At 35.0% G+C, this 18,849-nt stretch overlaps 1 protein-coding gene across 1 annotated transcript; it reads right to left on the bottom strand.

Annotated features, from left to right (window-relative positions):
• Nucleotides 1-11,755: 11,755 nt before the first annotated feature.
• LOC123660361 (collagenase-like) lies at nucleotides 11,756-17,873 on the bottom strand. The gene is made up of 5 exons (XM_045595456.1): nucleotides 17,682-17,873; nucleotides 17,337-17,604; nucleotides 12,626-12,715; nucleotides 12,322-12,500; nucleotides 11,756-12,163 (listed from the first exon to the last, which is right to left on the bottom strand). The coding sequence occupies exons 1-5, from the start codon at nucleotides 17,871-17,873 to the stop codon at nucleotides 12,065-12,067; spliced, it is 828 nt and encodes a 275-aa protein (XP_045451412.1). The 3' UTR covers nucleotides 11,756-12,064.
• Between the last annotated feature and the right edge of the window lie 976 nt (nucleotides 17,874-18,849).

Below are 18,849 nucleotides of genomic sequence, written 5' to 3' on the forward strand. Positions count from 1 at the left end.
TTAAAACTCGAGAATTAAATCCAATGCCATATGCCTACTTTAATGTATAGTCAATTTGTTTTTCGTATCATCTACGTATCAGATTTCATTAAAATCGGTCAAGTATATTTTGCGTGACAGAGAAACAAACATACATACATCCATCCTAACGAACTTTCGCATTTATAAAGTTAGTGGGATACCTTACATTAAAGTAATTAATTATTGAAATTTAATCATCACATTCAATAAAATATAAATCAATCATAAATTGAATTATACAATTATCATACTAGAAACTAAATTATATGTACAGTTTTAAACCTCTTAGTACTTGTGCTGCTTTATTTTCATACAAATGTATTCTCTATGTTTTGGAAATAAGGCTTACAATAGTTTTTATTTATAAATGCATAATAAATAATCGTGATAGCGCCGCATTGCATGAAACGACCTTCAAGCCCTCACGCTTGTATAGTCGAAACAAAAAGTAATAGGAATATGTAGTAATAATGTCAAAATAGCTTTAAAATTATTGAAGTAAAAAAATAATAATAGTCAAATACAGTTGCAATGAAAAAGTTTTTAAATTAAGAATATTATTTATTTATTTATTTACACTTTCGCAGACCAATACAAGATTTTAACAGTATTACAAATTAAATATAAAAATAGAATTTGCATCATTTTTTATTTTTAACCGACTTCCAAAAAAGGAGGAGGTTCTCAATTCGACTGTATTTTTTTTTTTTTTTATGTATGTTACATCAGAACTTTTGACTCGGTGGAGCGATTTCGACAAATTTTCTTTTAATCGAAAGGTGGTGTGTGCCAATAACAACTACTTTTCGAGCTATATCTAATAATGCGTTTTTACTTGACGCTTTTTTCGTCGACCTACGTTGTATTATACCGCATAACTTTCTACTGGATGTACGGATTTTGATAATTCTTTTTTTGTTGGAAAGGAGATATCCCAAGTTTAGTACCATGATAAGGAGACCAGGATCTGATGATGGGATCCCAGAGAAATCGAGGGAACTTCTTGAAAATCCGCAATAACTTTTTATTAGGTTTAGAGATTTTAATGATTTTTAATTTAATCGAAAGCCGAAGTTTATCATGTGGTCACATTTAAATTTCATCGAGATCTGATAACTACTTTTTGAGTAATCTTTGATAATGCGTTGTTTGATAACGTGTTGTTGTTGCGTGTTTTGATAACGTTGTTGTTGCTTGACTATTTTTTCGTCGATCTACGTTGTATTACTTGTCGATGTAATTGAAGTCGGTTTTTTTTTCGTTTGCGAGCAAACACAATTATTCATATGGATACTTTTTACCCTGTTATTCTTGTCTTTATGTTTGCTCTGTTGCATCTTTTAGGCGCCTTTTAGGACACCCACGGGAAGAGAGGGGGTGGCTATATTCTTTACTGCCGTAACCACACAGCAGACTACAAACCATACTATCGTTGTACTACAAAGATAAAATAAAGAAACGCTTCGCACTCAACGGTGTTTAGTATGATGTTCTCACACGCTCACACCTAAAACACGACAAACATCCATAACGGCTATACAAATATCAGTGAGCGGGGATCAATACCGCCACCGTCTGATCAACAGCCAGTGCTGTGACCGCTGCACCGACGCGTCGTTATCGGTATTATTATAGGTACCTGATCGTTCACTAATAGCTTCTTATTTTTCACGCATTAAGCTTAAATTAGAGTACAGCATGATAATAATTAACAGGTAGGCTATAATTAACAACGACTAAAATATTAACGCTGACTTTTCGTAGAGATCTGGATACAATTGAATCCCATTTATCTGAAATATTTGCTGAGTTCTGGCTTGAAGATTTTGTAAGAAGATATTGACGAGACATAAGTAAGCATCTTGTTGTTCATTCATACAAAATGCTAGCAACAAGGACATTATTCTTATGTTCAAATCAAAACTCTATTTTTTATACACTCAGGTCGGTAAACAAGCGTACGGCTCACCTGATGGTAAGCGATTACCGTAGCTTATCGACGCCTGCCGCACTAGAACATCGTATTCGCGTTGCCAACCCTACCCCCAATGAGTTCTAGAGTCTAGTTCTTAGATGACTTCTAGGTTAAACAGAAATTACCTGTAAACTGAGTTCAATATTAAATAAAATAACTATTAAATTGTGTTTTTGTCTGTACCTGTTCATCAACTTACGTTAAAGTCAAGTACAGTCGCAGGTTTGTGTGAATAACTTAGATGATGAAATAAAGCCTTAATTACGTAACGTTATCAAAATTATCAGTTTTTAACTAAATATTCTATTAAAAGCAAAATTCGACTGTAAACATAAAGTCACAGGTTTAAAATTTCTTTGTTATGCTCAGAACAAAAAATCTAAACAGAAAACAAAGTAATTAACTGTTATTATCTATTGCTTAGTGTATAAGGTCGAAATTGTAATGTTTTTTCTAGAACGAAGATGTGTTGACGTCAGTTTATAGGACGTGCCGGGCTGTGCCATCGCTGTAAATATAATTGCAGATCATTAAGAGTTATGATACATTACGAGATCTTAATGAGTAAACAATAGAATTTATGTTTTTTATTATTGATTTTTCTACTATATAAGATAATAAAACCATATAACCCGCGTTTGCGGTTGTCGCACGTATCAGACAGCGCAATAAAGCTGAAGAGTTTGTTTGTTTGTTTGTTTGCTTGAACGCGCTAATCTCAGGAATTGATTTGAAAAATTTTATTAGCGATAGCTTGATAGCCCATTTATTGATTAAGGCTACAGGGTATAAATCATCTAAGACTAATAGGAGCGGAGCACCAATGAAGAATGTTTCAAAATCGGGTTTTTTCTCCTTTTGAGAGCCTCCCCAGTTAGCCCAAAGAATCTGTTCCATACGGACGAAGTCGCGGGCAGAAGCTAGTAAGTATAATAATTATCACTTTAAAAAATTACAAAAAAGTATTTATACGTGAGTTGCTTTGAAATTAAACAAAAATTTTACCGACCGTCAATTATGTTGACGTTGTTTCACAAATAATGCCGTTAGATGGCAGCGTTGCTGTATTGTGTCTCAATGTATATCTATATATAATTTTAATAACTAATTAATTTACAAAACAAAAGCAATAATAATCGTTTTAGTTATTGATACCGGTAAAGCAAGCTATTATCTATAAAATGATATAAAATTTATGTGGAATAATTGTGAGGTTTTTTCTAAGAAGGGAGACATCTTAACCTTAGCGTCTTAATATATATCCATAACATACACCCGGTCATCTATCTCTACGGTAAGCGAGTTAAAGCTTGTGTTACCTATAGGTAACAGGTGACTGATATAAGTTTATTAAGTTTTTTAAATGCCCGACGTTTCAGACTACTACGACTGTTACTTACAGCAAGCATGGTCACGGCATTTAATTATTAAATAAATTGTATTTGGCCCTTTCAAAGAAACGATCTGTTCAATTTACGATATTAATACGTTTTATTAAGAAAACATTTGCATTTTCGAATGTCAATAAACTTGGAAACGAAAGAGACAAAAAACATTTCTCCAATAAGTCATTGTTGGATAACCACTTTCGGACGCAAGCTTGATTTACGGTAAAAGTTTATCATAGCTTACAGTCGATCAAGTGGCCGAAGAGCTGAAACGAGTGCGATCCCTTTGTAGCCCATTACGACAAAAGGGTTTATAAGATTGTACATCATATTTGTCAATAAAAACCTAAATTTATTATAATATATATTCTACAAAACGATGAATTACACACACGAATTATTTTTTTAAGTGGCAGTGGGCTGGTTACTTGTGTCGCAGGACCTGGCTGTTGGAGCAAAAGTGTTCTGGAGTGGAGACCGCGTGTTGGCAACTCAATTAATTACACAAGTCTTAGATTAAGATCTTAAGTTTCCTTTATTTAATAACATTAATGCTCTGTGGCTACGGCATCAAAGAATATAGCGACCCCCTCTCTTCCCGTGGGTGTCGTAAGAGGCGACTAAGAGATAGCATAGTTCCACTACCACCTTGGAACTTATAAAGCCGACCGATGGTGGGATAACCATCTAACTGCTGGCTTTGAAATACGCAGGCCGAAGACGGGCAGCAGCGTCTTAGGTGCGACAAAGCCAGCCCTGCGGTCACCAACCCGCCTGCCCAGCGTGGTGACTATGGGCAAAATACATGAGTTACGCGAACTCGTGGAGGCCTATGTCTAGCAGTGGACTGCAATAGGCTGAAATGATGATAATGATGAATGATGATTTAATAACACAAGTCTTATTTATTTTCTGCGTAAATATTTTTTTCGAAAATAAGAGTCAATTAAATCTAATATTTTATCGTATCGTTTTATACACTACGTGTTTTTTACAATAGTTATTAAAAATTCCTAGTAATTTTCCACTAAACTATATTAAGAACTTATATAAAATAACTAACGAAGAGTCCGGTTTCACAATTAATTCCGATAAATTTGCGAAGTATACAAAAATACTTCTCAATTACACGTAGAATAATACCGGCACGTGCCCGCTTTAGTTTATTAGATATTGCCGTATGGAGAAAATATGATAAGGCATTTCGTAATTTTGTCAATAAGGTTAGAGTGCAAAAATATGGTTCAAGGTCAGTAATGAATATGTTTTCCATAGCTTTTTATATGAGTTTTGTTTTTATCCAGTTTCAATAATCTATCTGAAATTATAGTGTAGGAAATGTTTTACGGAATTAAAGATTTTGTTATTTGTCATTGGGTCCATTCGTTATTTATATTATTCCCTGATAGCTCCAATAATATAAATAATTAATAATAATAAGATTTTGTTTTATTTCTTTGTTTAAGAGCATTGTCAAAGTAAATGTTATTAAATTGCAGCAATTTTTGGAATTCAATCTTTATACGTTAAAAGTTTTGCTATTCTTAATCACTCTTAAACAATACCCGCTCCTACCATCACTTTTTTTTAAGCCAGGGAAATTCGCTATGGATGCCTCCAGCCCGGGGGAGCTGGAGAGTATGTCCTATATTTGGCCTTGGGGTGTTCCTTCTTCTCGCTTAGGGTGGGATCACGGGCGCTATGAACTTCCGCGATCCCGCCAGCGTTCGCTCAAACTAGGGCCCAAACAGAGAGGTTTCCTCAAACACTAAGGTCACCTCCTTCCTCGGGACTTGCAATGCGGACGATAGTTCACCCGATCCTTCGTCCGTTGGTCCAGCGTTGCGGTAGCAGATTGGCCAGGCCCCTGCGTCGCCGGCCGCGCCTTCTGCGACTCTCAGCAAAGTGCCACCGCGAATCATCCAGTCGTAACTAATGTTCCACATTACGTTCCACGGCCCGAGAACCAAACCCTGTGGAACGCCGAAAGACATCGACCGCCTTGCCCACCCACCGCGGCAGGTCAGTAAGTCTACGGCCCTTTCCGCAAAGTAATCCGCGATGAGCGATTGATCATACCACGAAATCCCGTCGTATGTCAACGTGGCCTTCACCGTGCAAGTGTTGACAGATTATGCTGAGACACCTCTTTTTGTCACAAATTGTATTCACAACCATTTTTTAATTTTTATCACTTATTTACTCCTGTTTTTTTATTTGTTATATTTTATGTATTTTTGTGAAATTATATGAATTTTTCATTTCATTCCATAAGGTCGTTAAAAAGTTTACTTTCTGTCAGATAAGGTAAACTTATTTTTGTGATGCTTAGCCATGTGTGACGTAAAGTACACATTGGTTTTTAATAGAAATCCTCTTAAGGATAAGAATCGAAAAAATTAGATACTCTAAATTTTTTTGAGGTAATGTACTCATATTAAGTGCTAAAAACGAATCAAATACTTTTAATTTCAATGATCTTTAGCAGTTACTTTGAAACAATTAATGGTCATAATATCTGTTCGTTATGAGTTTTTAGAATCGTTACGCAGATAAGAAGTTGCATAAATTATGTGAACGTGTTTTATCTTTTATTACATTTAAGAATAAAGGATCGTGCATCATATAAAAACAAATATATTATCGCATATTGTAGATAAAATAAATTCTATTTTTGTTTTGATAACACGATGAATAAATTTTAAGTTAAAAACACGTTTTTCAGTAAAGTCGGGTACATTAATCAATTAATTTATTTATTTGCTATCAAATACAAACATTGTGGATATAAGTTACGGCGTAAATATCTTTCAAAAGTAGGGGGCGCCAAAGACACTAACTCTTACAAATAATATCAGATCAGATAGTAGTTGAAAGGATTGTGGACAAAGTTTCCCAGAGTCAGGAGACAAGTAATGCTTCTAATAAAGTTGCTGCCCAGGTTGACTTCTTTGGTAATCTACGATAAATACAAATTTAAGTTGATGTTACTGTCATCAAATAAATATAATAAATTATAATAATAAATTTGGTACCCCAAACAAAGAGAACTCCAGATATTGTTCACAATTATTTTAGCTTCTGTTTATATGCCGCAGCTGAGCAGCGTGGTGAGCAGCGTGGATCATTAATAGATTAATAATAAAACTACTGTACGAACTACAACTTAAGTTCTGAAGTTTTAATAGATGGCGTTATTGGTATTTTTAGTCGCGCTTACATTATTATAGCTTAAAGTTAATGTTAGTTCTAAGAGTTATTAATAGATGGCGATGTCTGTCTTTTACATCGCGCTTACATTATGCCATATGTAACAACTCTTATTAAATTTGATGGAATGTAAAATTTGTATACCCTTAAATTATACCGTTGGTGCACAAGGTTTTTTTTTATTTACACCCCTTGTTGCATCCCTCGTTTTGACCTGTCAACACCGGGTGTTATACAACTACTGTAAAAAAAAGAAGGAAATATACAACCCCATAAACGTTTTTAATCGATGTTTTTCTTTGTAAGTGTAGAAATATAGCCCTGCCTTAAACAAAAGGCTGGGTTTTAACGAGAGGATCTGCCTGCGTAGTGCTCTCGCTCGGTTATAGAAATATAATTTAATAAGTGTTTTATGCTTAGTTTTGAATGAACCTTCAAGCCAGTGTTTAACGTGGTTCTATTTATTATTATTACTATTGTATCTGTTATTTTTTATTCTAAAACTCGTATTGGTATTTTTAGGGTTCCGTATCTAAAAAGGAAAAAAAAAAACAGATCACTTTGTTGTCCGTCTGTTTGTCAATACCCTATTTCTCAGGGACGTGTGAAGGTATGAAGCTGAAATTTGTGCCAAATACTCAGGTCTACTGTCCCTTGGAGCTATGTAAAAACCAAACTTCTAAACCAACGCAATCAAAATATACAGCCGTTAATGTAGCAAATTTTTACGACACTTACAAGGGAATCAAAACCTACAGGGTACTTTTCATGAAGTCAGAATCTTGAAATTTGGAACGAAGCAACGTCTTATAGCACAGATAAATGAAAAATTACGAAAAGCATAAATTTTTAGTTACATCTTATAATAACGTTGTCGTTATTATAAGATGTTAAAACGTAACAAAGTATTGTGTGGTCATATATTTAATTATTAGGAAAATTACGCGAAACTCGAGCTAATTAATAATGATATGAAAATTGTAATTACCTAACAGATACTTGTTATATTGCGAACATGCTTACCGAACATCCGGAAAATATTTCACATTTGCGTCGCATTTACAATCTCACGTGTTCAAGTTTCTAGCTTTACAAAATAGTTATTAAATAATCTTTTGTCTTATTAGCATGTTTAAATTTGAAAGAAGATCTTTAAGTGTAATGTTTTGATGCATTTAATAACGATGAATGTTAAAGTAATTACCATAATCACTGATTCTGTTATCGAAGCGTATATTCGTAAGAGATTCTTAGAAGTTTTTATGATTCATGCAAATACGTATATTTCTAAAAAGAAGCTACTAATTTGTTTCAATATCAGATTTAATGATTTGATTGAATGAGTTTGGTTAGGTTTCATTTCATTTCATCTCATTAAATTTCATTTTCATTTCATATCAATAAAAAACTTCTACTGAAGATTTGACTGTATGGGCATAGTTCCCTTTGCCTAACAGAATGGGTGAAGAAAAAAAAAACTCTGCTTATATTCTACGGTTGGCGCCATTTTTCAGAAATTTTCTTTTTATTATTTTATTAAATTGCTTCATTTTTTCGCAACTGTATTAAAAATAGTCGTTCAGTACACGTGCGGAACCGTCATTGCAACTTGTTCCGACTGTCAACTGTGTTGTAGTACAGTAATTTTTTCCCCATAGTAGTAAGTGTCACTGTTATTGGTCTTGGTTTTTCACTTTTCCTTCCAAGTCGCTTCACAGATTCAATTTCATTTCGTTCACAATGTATATTCATGTTGCTCATTACATATAGGATTTTACTTTCTTGCTCTTGATAAGTTTTCTCTCCTTCTTCAATGCCGACAAAAACCAAATTTCTTCTTCTGTTGTGCCTTTCTATACGATCTAAAATATTTTCTTGAGTTTGTTTTTATCATATCAAATTATTGTTGATAGTCTTCGTTATGTTTTTGGTGATATTCTTTTCCATTTCTTTCGTTTCTTTCTTTTGTTCCGCTAGATCAATTTGAATTAACTTTAAAATTATTTGTTGTCTTTCATGTTTTAGCTAGTCGCTGATAGATGTCGCTAGTTGTACAATCAGCTGTTGTAAGATTGATAAACTTAGTTCATATAGTGTTTACTACTACTCACCCACAGATGGCGCTAGTTAGAATTGGATTATTGACTTCGTAAACTTATCCAAAGTTAACTTTTATCCAAAGTTAGGTTATGTCGGTATGATTTTCGGAGTACTTACTATTTTTAGGTTGTTTTGTCGCCTTTGTAACTCTCTTATTAATGTTTCTCTTATTTGTTGACTATATCTCGTTTCTCAGCGTTTTTCGTGGTTTTTACACTTACATAGATTGTCCGTTAAGTCACCTCTTTCTGCCTTCATATTTTGGTTATTCTACTATTATTCACCAATTCACTTGTAGTCACAGTTGTTTTTCGAGAAGTTATTTTAATTATGGATGTTATTTGGTCTTTTTAAACACGGGTAACTATAATTTGTACTTCAAATTATCGGAGCTCATGAAAGCAGATGTTTATTGCGCAACGGTGGTCTACCCGACAGACAAGACAAGATAAATATATACATAATAAACTCTGATAAAAAATTGAGAAAACAAAAACTCGTTCATGTTGTCTCCAGTTTAAGTTAGTGACGTTCTTGTAGTTCTTGAGCACACTCCAAAACATGTCCTGTAAAATACCGACACATAGACAGCCCTGCGCCAATGTTCTGGACTTGAAGTCTGGAGTTAATCAGTGATTCGACACCGATGAGTCTTTTGGCGCGTCGGTCCCTAGAATCCAAAGTAGCAAGCTGGTAATTGACAGAGCCATCCTATAAATGACTGCAGTACTCCATGCACGATGGAACTTGTGCTTAGTACAGAGTAAGAAGCTGTTGCGGTGTAAAGTATTCCTTACTTTGTTGGGGGTACAAAGTTTTTTACCAGCAGTTTTTCCTTGGATTTTATGACTATCCGAAGTTCAGATTAGACGAGACATATATGCCTAGAAGACCAATACTATTAGTGATCGGTACAGATACAGCTTGGAAAGTCAGAGCTAATTAGAATGGACTCCGTTTAGCGGTAAAAAGACAAGCTTGCGTTTTGGAAGCATTAAATTTGACTAGGTTGGCATCACCCCAGTCAGATACCTATTTCAAAGCCAAATTTATGCGTTCGACCAGAGCCTCTCTATGCTCAAGAGTTTTAGCCCTACTAGCATGGGGATGTGATCAGTGTCTGTTTGTAATATTAAAATAATCGTTTTTTACTAAATGCATTCTACCATGCATTTTTACTACATGCAAAGAATTTTGATTTATTTCATTTATCTTTAGCTGAATGCAAAAATCAGTCATTGAATTTCATTGAAACAATTTAATGTGGAATGAATTTTATATTGATGATTTGTGCTTTTTATTTGAGTTGTTTTTATGGAATTATAATTGGTGGAAACTTTGCTCGATTTTGTAAAATTAATTTGTGTCAATATTTTTTTATGTATATCTCCTTGTTTCCCAAATATTAAATAAATAAATAAATAGATTAATAAACTTAAAATGTCGTTTTATTAATTTCAGAGCAACGCAAATTTATTTCTTTGTTGTGTTGTTATGTATATATATATATGTGTGTGTTTGTGTGTGTGTGTGTGTGTGTGTGTCTAATTCAATGTATGTAACATATCAAAAAAGCAATATGTGAATGTAATTTATGATTTCTAAGTGTTTTTAGTAAAAGTAGTTGGAAATTTAAGTAATCTTTACAAATAAATAAAATTGGAGTGTCTGTTTGTAATATTAAAATAATCACTTTTTACTAAATGCATATGGATATTTAAACGGTACATATACGAAAATAACATTTTTACTATTTTTGTCTGTCTGTGTTGTTCCGGCTAAACGGCTGGACCGATTTTGACGGCACTTTCACTGGCAGATAGCTGATATAGTAAGGAGTAACTTAGGCTACTTTTATTTTAGAAATTTATTTTATAACGCTGCGAACTGAAGAATAACTTTTTTGTTAAATTCCACGCGGACGAAGTCGCAGGAACAGCTAGTTAATAATAATTGGTAATCTGCTTAACACTAAAACAATGCTATCAATTTTGTAATGACATTTAAGTCTGGAAAATATTGTTTTTTTTTTGTAAATGACTAAATCTGATAAGAAATGCACGTGGTGAATTTATCTATACTTAGTGTATCTATCTATTTGATGAAAGTAAAACAATTGTGCTTCATATACAAATAACCTATAGTAATTATTTTGTACGATTGTGCAACAATTATACATTGCGTCATCGCCTTCGTCTTGGACAATTGAAACTTCCACTATTGAACTTTCTTATTAATCTTTATCAGGTAAAATATCCAACTAGTAGGGAACGCGCTCCATGTGCTTCTCTGGTCTTATCAGAGTGGATCTGTGAGCGCATAAAGGTAGGGATGGGGATACTATTGCCTAGTCCTGGACGGACTCGTAAATGTTAACTAATAAATGCACAAGAATTTTGTCCAAATTTTGTACATCATAATGGCAGCCTAAATAATTTGCACGTTTCGATCAAGTCGTCTCTTTCTCTTTTCGATATTTTACACTACTTAAGCATAAGTTCCGTTATCCTTGTAATCAAGTCTCCTTATTTGTCTTGGGACTTTGGTAACCCACGTTTGAATTTTTTCAAGTAATTCAATGTCTTTTACAATGTAAGGGTTATTACTATACTTGAAATCCGTTTAAATAGGTCTGACGAAGATTTTGTAGATCTGAGTAACCATCTCAGACGTAAGTACTCCGAATGATTTTTTGAATGAAGTAGACGAGACTATTCGCTTTCTTGATGATTAAGTGAATATTACTGGCCCATTTAAGTACGCCAGTGATGACTACACCTACTTCAATAAAATAATTTTTGATAGTGTATACTTTTTCTCAAGAATGTTGCATCAGTGTAATAAAATAATTTTCTATTTTTTTGTAACGTATAATATTTGTTTATACTTAACAGCGAAGTCTTTATTTCCTTCTATAATTCCTTCCAAAGTTTAATAATCAAAGTAGTAATTTAATATCTTATCAGTAACTGAAAACTTAGTCCTCGCCAATAAAACTAATGATGTAGATAGGTGTCGTAATAACGATAGATATAACGATACGCAAATAATACAAACAAAAACGCATCAAAATATTTAATTATTAAATGATATTTGGGGGTGATGTCACGATGACGTAGCTTACAAAGGCTGCCCTAATGATCTCGTCGGGGTCACCAGTTTAGGGGTGTGAGGAACGGAGTGTTAAGTTCCTCATCCACCGTTGAATAGAGAGGATCCTCCGATCAGACGGTTGTTATTGGTTTCTTGTATATATACTCGTACTTAATTGCTGTAATAACTTTGATATCGCGATGTAGGATGCGTCATTTCTTAGTTACGTAGTTCGTATGTCACGCGATAGATGTCGCCACACATACTATGCAGAACTCTATTGTGATGAAAGCCAAGAAGCAAAATAGGTAACTCTGGCGAAACCGCTTGGTGCCGCCGCGCAACCGCGGGCCGAAAGGAAGCTAGCGATACCAATCTGTAGAAAAATGTTCAAATAAACAATTAAATATTAATTGTAAATAAATATTAATCACAATAAGCAAATAAAATCGTATAACAAAGAGTAAAGTAAAAAGGAAAGTCGTTACTGGTACAAAATATAAGACGAGAAAAGAACGAAAATCAATTACTGACCAAGGTATTGCCGACCGTGAGAGGACCTCCTGAGTCGCCTGAGCAGAAGCTTTTGCCGCCGCTATTAGACGTGCACAAAATGGAAGAGCCAACGACTGCGGTACCATATGTCCTAGCACACGTGTTGTTATCAATGACTTGCAGGCTTACATGTCTCGCTACACTTGATACTGAGCTGGCTGAAAATAAAAAAAATACTTAATAATAAAAACAAATTGGAAACGCCCTCTACGGTCGTTGTTAAAATATGCAGGCATATAAATAGAAATCAGATCAAATCATCTGTAAATGAAAATGAACTTACTTTCACTCGTACTTCCGAAACCAGCAGCTACAGCCGTAACACCGACATATTGGTTGGAGCCGGTGGCTAACGCGACGGGCCGGATGTTGTCTGGGAAAAAACGTTTGTTTAATTTTTTTTAAAGTGTGCGTAGACGCGGCTAAGTTATTGAATGAAGTTGCGCTAGTGTGACGTATCGTCGATGCATTCACTCGTTGTTAACATCTGGGTATTCGTATGCTCGTATGTAATCATCCATATAGTGCTGTTCGCGAATAGCTTGAACTGCCATAGGTTTTGACGATTCATAGCGCATTTCGTCTTTATTTTTAATGAACTGTGCAATGAACGGCGCACAGTTCGCACCAAATATTAGCGATGTCATTTTCATGTCATGTCATCATTTTATACGTTCTTATAGGATCGCTAGGGCTGTCGCGCCACAGAAATCTAAGAGCGTCCTGGTGGACAGGTAAGATTTTAACCTTTAAAAACATATCTTTGATGTCGGCTACTACTGCTATTTCGTGTTCTCGAAAGCGCAGCATGATACCCAACAGTGACATCAACAAATCCGGACCAGTTAATAAATAATCATTAAGTGATACACCATGCGTTTTAGCCGCTGCGTCGAAAACAAGCCGTAATTTTTTTGTTATTAGGGTTGTCCACCCCAAAATGAGTACCGTGTTTTATTTACTTTTGTTTTATCTAAAATTTCCTTAGCAAAATTGTTATCCAATAAATGTTTAATACTATCTCGGTACCTCTGAGCGTATTGTGTTACAAGACATTTTTCTCTCCAGGTTACGTAACCTAATATGTGCTGTATGTACAGAATCAGGCATTTTACAGAAACTATCCTATACATTCCATGGCAGACCTACATGCTATTGACCATCGATTAATTTAGCCGTCTGTTCCAGGTGTTCCAGAGCACGAAGATCATCAGCGTTCTGACGTGGTTTTCCCGGATATTCCCATAAATTCGATAGTAAATGACTTTTTGACCATCTCGTGCAGGTTATCCAGTGAAAGCTTAGCCGACCCCAATTTAACCTCGGTAACATGGATTACGTACGAACTCGCGCGCGTCGAGAGTGATGCACCAGGCACTACACCAGCGGAGTACGAGTGGCACAAGGGTCGTTACATTTTCCTACTTTAATTTCTAATAGTAACAATAAATTATAATTGTCTTGATCAATTAATATTTTAGGTAGTTTTCAGTATTAACACAACAAATTTCATTATTAGTATTACATAAATGAGAATAGTTATTAAAATTATAATTGTAATTGTATTATAATTGTATTATAGTTGTGTGTTGTGTTTAATTATAATTGTATTATAGTTGGTATGATTAATTTTTAATGTTGTACATATCTGAATATTATTATCTTTTATTTATTATTTAATGGATGATTGTATGAAATGTTTCTATTCGTACATGTTTACCTAATTATTCAATTTACTACTGTTTGAATTATTTATATTTCTGTGTGTATCGATTATTTCTGATTAATGTGTGCTTTTTAGCTTATTAATGAATTGTTTACTATTGGAAACTTTATTGGTTTATGTATTAGTTTTATATGATTTTTTCTTTGTATTATTGTACTGTTTGTTTCCTAAATAAAATAAAATAAAATAAAATAAAATAAAATAAAAATTAATTTAATGTAAATTTTGCACAGGTACACTAAAGTTCTCGATACTACGAAGTAATGTTTTAAATCGCTCACCGGTATTGTTCGCTATACAAACTGTGAGAACGTCGGTATCGTCTCCCGGCGGCCGCGGAGGCCCGCACGAGACGCGAGTGATGCACTAAATTATAATTCGCTTTTTTTATTTCCAAAAGGGCCCCAAATTCTTGTGTGCCCAAGAGCCCCAGCCTAGTTTGAGACGGGCCTGGGGACAAGTTGATTTATTGTGCGTTGCATCTATGCATTTGTAACATAACCGGTTTCGTTTAACAAAACTCCCGCGATCCGTACGTAATGCTTTGCGGAATTTTTTACAATCTTGTAATTTATGAATCGATAAGCGACAATATGAGGCCGATAGGAGGATTCGGTTGGGCTGGGCGGCGTTTGGCAGGCTCCGTCGAGTCTTCACTTCGAAGATTCCGCAATGCTTGAAGACAAAAGTTTTCGAGCAATGCGTCCTGCCTGTGTTAACATACGGAGCCGAGACGTGGACACTGACCAAGGGACTGGTCCACAAGTTTAAAGTCGCTCAACGTGCAATGGAACGGGCCATGCTTGGGGTCTCTCTCAAAGACAGGATTAGAAATGAGACTATCCGCGGGAGAACGAAAGTAACCGACATAGCCCACAGAATTAGCAAGTTGAAGTGGCAGTGGGCTGGTCATCTGTGTCGCAGGACCGATGGCCGTTGGAGTAGACGGGTCCTAGAGTGGAGACCGCGTCTTGGCAAACGCAGTGTGGGACGTCCTCCGGCCCGTTGGACCGACGATCTACGTAAGATTGCCGGTGTAGGCTGGATGAGGATTGCGGAAGACCGGGATGTGTGGCGCGAACTTGGGGAGGCCTATGTCCAGCAGTGGACTGCGATAGGCTGAAGTGAGTGAAGCGACAATATTCACACAATTGTTATTGTATTTTTTATTTAATAAAATTGTATGCATACCCTCTGTGTATTTTTTATTGCTATAATAATTATCAGAATTATTTTTAATAGTCAATAAAGCCATAGAAGACACTTTTGCAGCTTCTTCATTTTAAAAATTTGGAAATATCGATACATGTCGGTCTTTTACCTTGCTTGATGAAAGGGTAACTGTAATCTGCCCACTTTGAAAGTAGAAGTGGTGGTAACTTTGAAAGTAAAAATGTTATTAAATTTATTCCATTTAGGTATTCATATTGACCGATTACTTTTACGGCGGCAACGCAATTTCGCACTTTAACAGATAATGGTACAATATCCTTGTGATATTCTTGTGATACTGGGTGTAATTTCTTTATATCGACACGATAAAGTCATCTCGGGTGACGAAGCACTTCTCAGCAGGGCCGAGACAGCTTCGCGAGCTGATCCTTTTAGACACTTTCTTAAGCGCCACATATTTTCACTATCATTGAAATTACACACCTTAGATGATTCTTCATATGCCTGTTTAAACTGAAGCCATTCCATGGGGTCAACAGTAAATACGGGTAAGTCTTATGGTGTACATATTCGACTTAACAAATTGTTATTTAAGCTATTGTTGGTAGAAGCGGCTGCAAGATCCTTCAGTGCGCTGGTCAGAAGGTGAATTGTTCCATCAGTGCCGATATCCTGTGTGATCAGCTGGCACGGCGCGTCCGTATTTTGACCCATGTCGTGGACGGACTGCTTCCAGTTCTCGATTGCTGCGCTCCAACCCCTCTTCTACATCCTTGTTAGTGTGGTCTGATTGTACACTACACTCGTCGTCAATCTCCGCTAGGTCGGCCGCCAAACCTTTATTACTCAAGTCCGATTCAATTTTTGCTCTCGCTTCTGCTGCCTCTAGTGCTAGCTTCTTCTTACTTGCAAGCGCAGAGGATGACGATGACCTCTTAGTCTTCGCACTGAACACTTGTCGAGACGTTGAAGGCATAATTTGAACGGCCGTTAAGGGCGATTCCGTTTTTACAATACTACCTTCATTTTTATTTTCGTTGAGGAAAAATGTTTTATCTCGTTGTTTATTATCCTCTTGAACGCATTTTTTATCGTTAATTGGTTGTACTGGAACCTCTTCTATGGATGACCTGGATTCCTGTTGCTCTTTATCTTTCTTTAACATACTCTTTTTCCGGGTGTTCACCATACTTTTTGGCGTGTGGAACATTTAAAGATGCGTCTCGAAGTGACCAAAAATTGTAAAAGGTTGATCTTGGACGGATATAAAGCAATTGTTGATGAGGATATATTTCTTTAAGAACGGATAGAAGCGTTTACAAATGACTTAATTTAAACGTGCCGATCGCAGCGACGGTTACTGGACGACTTACAATGTACCTTACACTAATTATATATTTATTTTACCAACATACAGATTTGTACCACATAACAGATTATGTATACTTGGATTACAGATAATATTGCGTCGCTTAAAGGCACTATCTGTCTTTTAGTTTATAATGATTGAACTAGCTTCTTCTTGATCTGTATGAAAAATAACAAAAGATGACGGTTGATTTTTATCGATAAGTATCTGCGTTTGTTTGTTATGGTGTAAAATTTTGTTTTTAGTTATTATTTCTTTAGCAAGGCTAAGTCCAATATTAGCAAAGAAGTTATTTATAGTACTAACTGCCTTTATAGGACATGGATCTATATCCAGTAATTGTAAGTTCGTTGATTTAGATTTTTTTTAAATTAGTTATAAGTTTTATATTATTCCACAGAACTTTTGGATTTCTATCTAATAATAATGTGCATCATATATCATATTTACGTTTAAGTTTTTTAATTACATTATTACAATTTGCGAAATTGCGATATCTTTTAGATGTTATTTTAAGTATTTCGTTGTCAGGATTAAATTTTACGCGTTAATGTATTACAACTGAACTAATCCCCTATTCGCTTGTGTTGAATTTTAGTATTATATTTGGATAAAAAGTATCCAGTTTTCCACCTAGTGATATAAACTCAAAACGTATAAAACCAGAAGTTAGCAAAAGCTAAAAGTTGTTTTCTAAATTTAATTATAAAATTAGAATTGACTTACTGTTGAAGTTAACGTGATTGATGCGAATGACAGCAACATCGTTTCGGATATTAAAATCGCTGTATAAGGGATGTGTAACAACATTGTTGGTGGTGATACGAACGCCACCAGAATTGTAGTTAACAGTTCCGAGAATAACGGTAACACTTCTAGCTCGTGCATTAGGAGTTCTCCAACAGTGAGCAGCAGTGACCAGTCTAGTGTTACTAATAAGAGAAGCTCCACAAATTGATCTATGTCCGTTGTACAATGAGATTTGTAGACCAGCCTTAAAAATTACAAGAAAATTATTACAAAAGACACGTGAAACAAAGACTATTATTGACTAAAAATTACCAAACATACCAAGTGGGGATTAGCTCCTAGTGCTGAAACCTGTCCTCCGATAATCCTGGAACCGTCGAAATCCGCGGCCGCCTCAGCAGCGTCTATGCGAGCCCTTTCGGGGATACCTATCTCTAGATGATAGTCACGGAAGATTGGTTCTTCCGCTGTAACAGCTAGAGCCAGGCCGAGGATGACGATGAGGAGCTTCATGTTGGACAATAGTGCGTTGTTTTGCAGTCGAACATTGGCATTAAATACTGTTTTATATCTAATCTCACCATTTTAAGCTCTTTAATTTTTTCCATTAATTACCTTTAGTTAGATTATCGCTATTTCTTTTTTCGAAGAATTATCAACTGATAATAAATCAGTTCTTAGTACTATAATAATTGCAATTAAAGCGTAAAAATTATGTTTATAATAATTATACGAAAGTAGGGACAGTAGGTAATAAAAATAACAATGTATATAATAAATTACTATTTAGATGCCTTCGCATATAAACATTTAGATTGAAAGCTGATTTGAAATCGACGAGGCTCACGCAACTGGAATCGAAAGGCAAGATAGATAGATGGCCCTGTGCCGGCAACTACACGCTTATCCACAGACTCTAGTTCGGGAATTAGTATATCCTTTTTGAAGTGAAACTTCTTTAGGCGCATGAGGGTAAATGTTTTACGGATGAAACGTACGAAGGTGTGCAATGTTTTGAAGAAACGGCAACGCTTTTATCGAACAACAGAGCCAACTTGGGTGTACTACATTATTAATTATTGTTTGTTTTATAATTTCTTACATTTCACATATGGTAAATTTAAAAATAAATCATCATTATGATCATCCTCATTATAACTTCAGCGTATCGCTAGCATAGAAATCTAAATTGTTTAATTGATTTTTGCAATGGAGATTTAAAAGACAACAGAGAATAATGAATCCAATATAATGCAATAAAATTAAAGTAGAATTATTTTTATTCAATTAAAATTTAAAAATAATTATATGCGATGTGAATTCAGTTTATTTAGACTTTAGCAAGAAAATAATTGTGGTATTTCACACTTTTCCATGTCAACTTTATGCTGAGTTTCAAATCTATTATTTCAAAGCAAGATTGATGGCCTGTTAATAAAACACTTAAATCTTATCATATCTTATAAGCCTACTTAAAGTCGCATTAATT

The sequence above is a fragment of the Melitaea cinxia genome, chromosome 15 (assembly GCF_905220565.1).
Source record: "Melitaea cinxia chromosome 15, ilMelCinx1.1, whole genome shotgun sequence".
Taxonomy (NCBI): domain Eukaryota; kingdom Metazoa; phylum Arthropoda; class Insecta; order Lepidoptera; family Nymphalidae; genus Melitaea; species Melitaea cinxia.

Coding starts and splice junctions, on each gene's coding strand:
- LOC123660361 (XM_045595456.1), bottom strand. CDS start 17,873: ATGAAGCTCCTCATCGTCATCCTCGGCCTGGCTCTAGCTGTTACAGCG. Junction 17,605..17,681: donor TAGGAGCTAATCCCCACTTG/GTATGTTTGGTA, acceptor GTAATTTTTAAG/GCTGGTCTACAAATCTCATT. Junction 12,164..12,321: donor TCACGGTCGGCAATACCTTG/GTCAGTAATTGA, acceptor ATTTTTCTACAG/ATTGGTATCGCTAGCTTCCT.